Source organism: Quercus suber, unplaced genomic scaffold, assembly GCF_002906115.3.
Source record: "Quercus suber isolate HL8 unplaced genomic scaffold, Cork oak 2.0 scaffold_1204, whole genome shotgun sequence".
Classification (NCBI taxonomy): domain Eukaryota; kingdom Viridiplantae; phylum Streptophyta; class Magnoliopsida; order Fagales; family Fagaceae; genus Quercus; species Quercus suber.
This window is the reverse complement of record NW_027070600.1, coordinates 23,638-32,042: the sequence shown is the minus strand read 5'-3', so window position 1 is coordinate 32,042 and position 8,405 is coordinate 23,638. Positions and strand designations below refer to the sequence as shown.

General features: G+C 34.5%; 1 protein-coding gene across 3 annotated transcripts; it reads right to left on the bottom strand.

Annotated features, from left to right (window-relative positions):
* Positions 1-2,264: 2,264 nt before the first annotated feature.
* LOC112026588 (uncharacterized) lies at positions 2,265-6,515 on the bottom strand. Of its 3 annotated transcripts, XM_065769558.1 has the most exons (7): positions 6,090-6,515; positions 5,853-5,974; positions 5,231-5,372; positions 5,064-5,125; positions 4,782-4,980; positions 2,771-2,882; positions 2,265-2,668 (listed from the first exon to the last, which is right to left on the bottom strand). In XM_065769558.1, the coding sequence occupies exons 1-6, from the start codon at positions 6,148-6,150 to the stop codon at positions 2,779-2,781; spliced, it is 690 nt and encodes a 229-aa protein (XP_065625630.1). In that variant the 5' UTR covers positions 6,151-6,515; the 3' UTR covers positions 2,265-2,668; positions 2,771-2,778. The 3 variants fall into 3 exon arrangements, with proteins under 3 accessions (XP_065625630.1, XP_065625629.1, XP_023915043.1); XM_065769557.1 differs by having other exon boundaries at positions 2,265-2,882; XM_024059275.2 differs by having other exon boundaries at positions 2,265-2,882; positions 5,064-5,122; positions 6,090-6,511.
* Positions 6,516-8,405: the final 1,890 nt, after the last annotated feature.

Here is an 8,405-nt window from a genome sequence, read left to right as displayed (position 1 = left end):
ATATGTAGCCATCCTAATAAGAAGAGAGCACGTGTGCATAACACGCACGCATGTACACACACGTACAATCTCACTTGGTTTTCTTAAGAAGAGAGAATACTCACAACAAATAGGTATTAAAACTTCCACTATTTCAAGACAAATTGTATCCACTCCATTAATTGATATTACGAGAAAAGAAAAATAGCGCCAAATTCCATTCACATTACATATAAATTGTGTCATCATTCTTTTTAAGAAAAGGGCCACAAATTTCATTTTATTAAAAGAAAAAAAAAAAGTTGATTTAGTAATTTCAATCCAAAGAAGATAAGTTTGGAAGTGCCAACGAGAAAAAAAAAAAAAAAAATTGTGAGAGCGACGTGAATGACAGACATATTACAATATGTTGTTCAAACATAGGTGACCATATATTCAATCTTCAAACTTACCCTCCCAGAATTAAAGACTTCTAGGTCAACTAATTTTCTCAATTTACTCATTCTGTCTTGGTTGAAACTTGAAAAAGTTTGGACCCCAGGTGGGTACCAGCATTTATTATTCCCAGAAAAGGAAAAAAAAAAAAACATTTTCATTCGTTTTCACCACCACGAAATTATAACTTTTTCAAAAATTAGAAAGACAACTTTAAGACCAAAACGAAGCTCATTTTGAACCAACACAGCATGTTATTTATGTGGACCTAAATTAAAAACAGCAACTTACGTGGGTCATAAACAGAATCTAAATATTAAAAAGAAAATATTATTCTGATGGACCAAAAACAAGAACGACATGCACTTTAAGAACAACATGTAACATCGGGCCTTCAGTTTAGAATTTACATGGACCTAAAAAAATGGCATATAGTTTTAATTTACATGCACAGAATAGAGAAATGACATATACATTTCAGCCACACACATACCCAATAATGTACATTCTATTTGATATACCAACCCTACTATGATTATTTTAGTTTTATTTCTTTTTTTTTTAAGCCAATTGGTTTTTCTCTCTCTTGGCTAAGTCAATGGTCTCTCTTGACAGTTGGGCAACTTCATTGGACGTCAACGTATGCGCAACAAGACGCCCAGATGGGCCTAAATGGACAAATTAACAGCACTCTTTAATTTATCAAAAACACAATATTATAGGGAAAAAAAAAGGGTTTTTAGAATATATATTAATAGAAACCAGTAAAATCGGTCAGGAGAAGCCATCACAGAGATTATCAACGCTAACTGTTCATTGGTTATGAGAGTTTATATAATTTTGGCTAGAAAATTGATTTTTTAGTTAGAGAGATTATCCCAAGATGATGAGATCATGGCTTGGGGTGAAAGAAATGCCAAGGGTAAGAGCCGTAGATCCAATGTATTCCGCTTAGCGTTATGGTCTGCTGTATATCACATTTGGCAGCAGAGAAATGGTGGTAGAATTTATGTTGAAGAAAATATCCTTTCACTATTTCTGTCCAATACAGAGAAATGAAGGAGAATTGAAGGGAACGGCTATTTTACTATTTCTGTCCAATACATAGTTTTGTGTTGTGTATGGGGAATTTCTTAAAATGATCTTAAATCCTCTTCTTCTTAATTCCTTTCCCTTGTATGTGAGTTAGTTTTGGTGTTCACTGGTGTTCCAGTTTTGCTATTAGGTGTTGTTACTTGAACTCTGTACTCTTTTCATTTGATGCAATACAATCTTCTCATTCATAAAAATAATAAATAAAAAAGACGAGAGATTACCCCAAGAAACAATGCAGCTATCTGCTAAAATTCTCCAAAGTGAAGCTGAAAGATAAACCTAAGAGTACAATGCGTTGAAAGCCAAATTATGTCATGAACTTAAATTTTGCAACAAGCAACTTGTTCAAACCTATGGAGGCCAAACACAAACATGCTTGCGGGAACAAATTCAGGATTACTAATTTAACCAACCCTTTTTTGTTTCAGTTAAAAAGACCAATTAGCCAAACTTGTATTAATGGTTATTTTTAGGAAGTAAAATTTTTTATTTAAAAAAATGCTTTTTTTTAGTCAAATTTTTTTTTGGAAAAGCCATGCCGTCCTTCACTTTTGGATGAACACGTCAATCCCTGCATCACCACCACAGTTTAGTACCAAGAACTCATCTAAGTTGTATACGCCCAAACCACGTACCAAATTTGTTTAGATACATACATACAAACATACAAACAATTTTTTACATCCTTTAATTAAATTTTTTTGGATAAGCACCTGCAAAGAGTAGCTACTAAATCAATTTAATCAGTAAATTCAAGTTGCTCTGACAACTCTGGTGTGAGCATGTGTTTAATTCTAGTCTTGAACAATAATTATAAGACTAGTCCATTCTGACATTTTCAATTCTTGAATCTAAGCATTTTTATTGGTTAGTTACACAACGGGCTTGAGTCCATAACCTCACCCTGTCATTCTTATGAGAGAAGTGTCATTTGGGCCCAAGCTCTCATTAGATCTAAGCATTTGAATAAAATTTCCAATTAATGAAGCTTGCTAGTCAAGCCCCGAAGCAACTTTGCTGCATTACCACCAAAAGATTGTACCAAAAAAACTGGCAAGGATGTTTTAGATTAAGAATTCGAAGGAACTGACTTGCATAAGGTGTGGTATACTGGTTTCATATAATGTAAGAGCAACTTTACCATTAGAGCAAGTGGCAGCTAGCAAAACTCAAATAGAAAGGATCTCCAATCAGTATACAAGATTCACTAAAGATTCAGAAAAATCAACAGTGCAGACAGTAGATCTAAAATTAGGATTACCTGTCTACTCATTGTATTTGATTCTGGGGCTGTGAAAAGAAATCTTTGGCGTTATGTGCTACTTCTGCTTCAACTATTGCTTCCAACAAAATGTCTGATCCTTTCACACTTTCTGCCACCACATACACAGGGTAATTGTTTGAATATAAATATAAAATATTTGACATGCATATGAGAAACTCCTTGCAAATTCTATTCAGGAAAAAAAATGCATGCCCAATGATCTTTGTAAAAAAGTGTAAGCAGTTTATGCAAATGCCAGAACAAATGTTTACAGAAATAGTTAAAGATGTAGACACTAATATGCTAAAGGTGAAAATGTTCACAGGAAACGACTCAAATTTTCCAATGACTTTCTTTTTTTGTAGTTAAAAAAAAAGCAATTATAAAGCTTCCTCCATCCCAATTTTATGTATTGGTTTGCAAAGACACAATTATAAATAAAGATATGAAATTAATCTTCCAAAAATGTCATTTATTACATTATATTAGAGGTGGCACAATTTTTAATACGAATCTTAAAAAAAAAAAAAAAAAAAAACAACAACAACAACAACAACATAAGGGTGATATAAATAATTGAAGAAGACCATTCACTTTTTTAAGTGGGAAATGTATTTTAGGACATCTCACAAGGGAAAGCAAGTGAAAAAGTCATAATTATTTTGGAGGTAAGTCACATACTGAAATACACCTCAATTTGTCACATCTGCATCACTACAGTACTAATAGCAACAAAAGCATGAGCATAAGGAGTTCTTTGACCATTCCTTTTTTTTTTCGTAGTACCAAAAATACCCTCTGATTAGGGGTGGCAATTGTCAAATGTAGAAATGATAACGTGTTTGCAGAGGATGTTGTAAAATACTACCTAACAGGGGAATCACTAAACACAAACAAGGAAATAAAATGGTGGAAAATTTTCTCACATATGGCATTGATAGGCGCTCTGACAAACAGTTCTACATTTACTGTGTGAAAGAAAAGAAAAGCAAAATTCATAAGGGGAGTCATTTAGGCCACTAATCTAAATTCCCACCACTAACCAGTTAACTGAGGTTATTAGTTCAATTCATTGCAAAAAAAATACAAGATAAACATATAATGTAATGCATTTCTTACGTAATTAGTCAATTGTCAGTATATAGAAATAAAAGAAAAAAATAATGAGAGTCTAACAACTAAGCATACTCTTTATATAATGAGAAAATTAATCTATCTCAATAAATCATTCTATGAATTTCCTGCCTGCCAAATCAAACCAGATACCCCTTTGAAAATGCATATCAGATTGAAGGCCTTACAATCACAATACTGATTGCTCTTTATTACAACTATCAAACTTAAGCCTTCAGCAACAAATATAAAATTCTAAAAGAAGGTTGCACACTTGTAGCTCTTTACTACCCTTAGTAACTACAGCAATGTACCATGGATCTCCCATGGGCACTGCCCCACTTCTCTAGGGAAAGAGTTGGATGATAGCTTTATAAGTGTCTAAGCTACCCTAAGAGTTAGAGTAATCCTGTTGAGGCGAGCTTAGAAGTTAGGACTTTTGTTTATAAGGCATTCAATTACTCCTCTCCTTCAAATTACTTTGAAAACACACATACACAACTACAACATTGTAACGCTTCTTAGCAAAAATATCAGAATGATCTATGCCTATTTCTTCTTTTATGAAACTCAAGTTTTAAACCATTGTTAATTGCAATAAGAAGTGGCACATGACCAGGGATTGAGGATATCCAATGGCACAGTACAATAGGTTGAAGAAATCGACCAAAATAACTGGAAACTTGCTTCTAGGAACATTACCGAGGAAAAATCTTATTTTTTTTATTTAATATGGCAAGAAAATTTCCAGTCCAGACTGCTCATTTTATTGTGCTTGAATTGGGACATAGAACTAATGACAGAACCAACATAAATTTTTGTTCACAAAAATTAAGTTGAAGCACAAGAGAGAGATGAATAAAAATAATAAGTGATAAATTGGTAGACTATTTACCCTTGCGATTTGGTAGCATCCCAGTGCTTTCGGCTGAAACTGGGAGGATAGTGAAGAGACCAGCTTCATCATTAAGGTTTTCTATCTCTGCATTACTCTTCAAAGAACCAGTCCTTATGGCTTCAGATTCAGCCAATCTAGCATAAGCAGTTGCTTGGCTTTGCAAATTAACCGAACCTGAAGTTTTAAAACTATGATCCTGAGAAAACAACCATAAAAAGAAATTAAGATCATTCAAAGTGATTAAGAAATAAAATTAACAATATGAAAAAGATCCAAAACCTTCATCACATTATTTGTTGGCTTCAGCTCTTTTTCAAACTTCTCAGACGAACAATTGTCTGCTTAAGAAAATAATGAAGATGACAAACAAAAATTGCATGTAACATGTTAACAGAGGGGAGTAAAACATGCAATCAATAACTTAAACGTTTGGAGGCTGAAAGTACCAGCATTTGTTTCAGGAGCAGGACCCTCAGGATTGTCCATCATTCTTCGCGTCAAAGGGGTAGGATTAATGAGAGAGACACTTCGAATTTCATACCGAATAGCCTCTAGTTGTGCCATTGTTTCTTGAAGTTCTTTGTGAACCTAAAATTTAGTGCAAAGAACGTAACTTATGTTGGAAAATATTTTATACATCCTTTTGCTATAAAATTACCAAACCTACGGTTTGTCCTAACCATGAATATATTTTCGCTGTAACCTTCTAAAAAGGGGTACTAATTGTTTATCTCTTTGATAACTCTATAAAGTTCCTTCGGAGAGGCTCACTATTGTCATCTCTTTTCTTCTTTTCTGTAAAATGCATGCTCTTTAAGTTACCATGTTCAACAAAAATAAAAGCCCACCTATTCAACATTAATTTTACACATTGAATAAAGCACAACTCAACAACACCATCTCAATAAGACATTCAGACAGGTACAGTACAATAACCAAACTAGATTGAACCGCTAATCCGAAAGACTAAAATTAAACATAAAACACATTTAACCCCAATCAACATATGTTCAATTAATAAGTAAATAAATAAATAAATAAAAGGAGAAGTGAAAAGAATTTGAGTACCTGGCTAGCTTGAGACTTGTGCATAACATTATCGAATTGGCCACGAGCTAGTTGAACGTACCCGATTGCTCGTCCCGCTAACCTCCCTGCAGTTCTTGCAATAACAGGGAGATCCTTTGTGCCTATAATCAAAAACCCATTTCAATTTTTAGCTTCCAAACAACATTTCCATAAAGCTAAGGACCCCCACAACTCAGAAATATAGAATCCAAAATGCAAAAAAGAGAGGGAGAGTACCGACGAGAGCAGCAGTGGCACCGACCAAAAGGAAGAGCTCTCCGTAGGAAATACCAAACATTATTGTTGAGAGATTAGAGAAATAGACAATATATAGTCTCCGAGTCAAGGAATTGGATAAAATGTATAGAAATTATTAAAATGATGGGATTTGCAATCTCGTGTGAAACCAACACCACACCATCACACAACTGAACCCGAACCTCGTCATTCCAGCACTCACTCACTCGTGTGAATAAATTTCGAACTCAGCAATTTGATGACCTCTCACTGAAACCCAGTAATGAACAAGAACCCAGGGAGCTACCAAAACCAAATCAAGGAAAAAGAGAGGCCGTGTGTGTTGTCGGGGAAACTTTTTCTCAGTTTTGGAGGCCGGTGTCGAGTTCAATGGATTGGGCTTTGCAGACGTAGATCCAGAACAAGGTAGCAGGACTTTTAATACTAAATGGGCCCAATGACTTTTACTATATTATTTACCTTGTGGTTGGGACTTGGGTGAATGAGAACGAGTGAATCTTCGCATAGAACTAGCATTACACGGCTTAATGAAAATATATGTAAATAATTTTTTTATTAATTTAATTAAAAATAAATGAATATTTTACTTTTAAGTTATATAATGAATTTATATTGTGTAAGACTTAAGGTGTCACGATATATATATATATATATATATGTAAAATTGAATGGAAAATGGTAGAAATACCTAAAAATATATATATAAAATGATTTTCAATAATACATTGAACTATAAGGCTCAATTAATCACATGTATTTAAATGAGTAAAACTTGAATTTAATAATTAAAAACTATCAAAAGTAATCAACTCAGAAATATAGAATCCAAAATGCAAAAAAGAGAGGGAGAGTACCGACGAGAGCAGCAGTGGCACCGACCAAAAGGAAGAGCTCTCCGTAGGAAATACCAAACATTATTGTTGAGAGATTAGAGAAATAGACAATATATAGTCTCCGAGTCAAGGAATTGGATAAAATGTATAGAAATTATTAAAATGATGGGATTTGCAATCTCGTGTGAAACCAACACCACACCATCACACAACTGAACCCGAACCTCGTCATTCCAGCACTCACTCACTCGTGTGAATAAATTTCGAACTCAGCAATTTGATGACCTCTCACCGAACCCAGGGAGCTACCAAAACCAAATCAAGGAAAAAGAGAGGCCGTGTGTGTTGTCGGGGAAACTTTTTCTCAGTTTTGGAGGCCGGTGTCGAGTTCAATGGATTGGGCTTTGCAGACGTAGATCCAGAACAAGGTAGCAGGACTTTTAATACTAAATGGGCCCAATGACTTTAGGGATAATTACAATTTACCCACCTGTGATTTGACCTGATTTCTATGTGCCTACCCGTAGTTTCAATTTTGACACTTTACCCACTTGTGATTCTCACCGTTATTGTACCGTAACCCACCTCTCCACTTTCCGTTACTCTAACACAGAAAATGTAAAAAACAAAACTCCAAATGGATCAAAACACTCCTCACATGAAGAACATACATAAACATGATTAATGTATACTCAGAAAACTAATACAAATCAAATCAAGCGATATAAACCACAGATCTATCAAAATACAACCAGAGTTTTCTCAAGGTGCCGTTGACACTGAAAGCAACATCAAAAATGGAACAAACAAAAACAATTATTCTCACCCGCAACATCATTTTGCTTTCAAAGCAATAATCTCAGAAAACCCACCAATTTTGATACTTTTTAAAACACCAAAACAAAAACAGCACCCTGCATCAAAAACTGCATCGTTGAGCTTTTCGAGCCAGTCCCTAACTTGATGGTTTTGACTTTGCTGCTCCGCTGCATCCTGAAGAACAGCTTGGATTGTGGAAATGGTGTTCTTCAATTTTTCAAGCTCGTCTCGGACACCCCACAACAATCCAATCTCTTGGAAAATCTGGGATCCCAAATTTTCAATCATTTTCTGTGCAACGCCATAAAGGATTGCTTTGGCCATGGCTTCGTAGTGAGTGAAAAGAACGCTAGAAGAGTAAGAGAAAAGTTAGATCTGGGAGGGTTTCAACTTTCAATTGCTTTAGGGGTGAAGGTAATGTTTGTCGTGTGAAAAAAGAGAGAGCCCAGATTATATTTATTATAGAAGTCATAGGGGAAAAAATATCTTATTATTTTTTTAATAGGAAAAAAGAAAAGATCAGTGATTACAGAAAAAAGTAAATATTTTACATTTTTTCTTAGTCTTCGTCAAGTGACAACCCATATTCCCCAAGATGCCTTCTCCTTCTCCTTAACGTATCCAAGACGTTGGGTCTTTGAAC

What these genes read in the sequence shown, in the direction of transcription:
- LOC112026588 (XM_065769557.1), bottom strand. Translation starts at nt 6,150, where the DNA reads ATGTTTGGTATTTCCTACGGAGAGCTCTTCCTTTTGGTCGGTGCCACT. An exon ending in TGCCACTGCTGCTCTCGTCG is followed by an intron (nt 5,975 to 6,089) that starts GTACTCTCCCTC and finishes TTTTGATTATAG; the next exon opens with GCACAAAGGATCTCCCTGTT. An exon ending in ACAAGTCTCAAGCTAGCCAG is followed by an intron (nt 5,373 to 5,852) that starts GTACTCAAATTC and finishes ACTAAATTTTAG; the next exon opens with GTTCACAAAGAACTTCAAGA.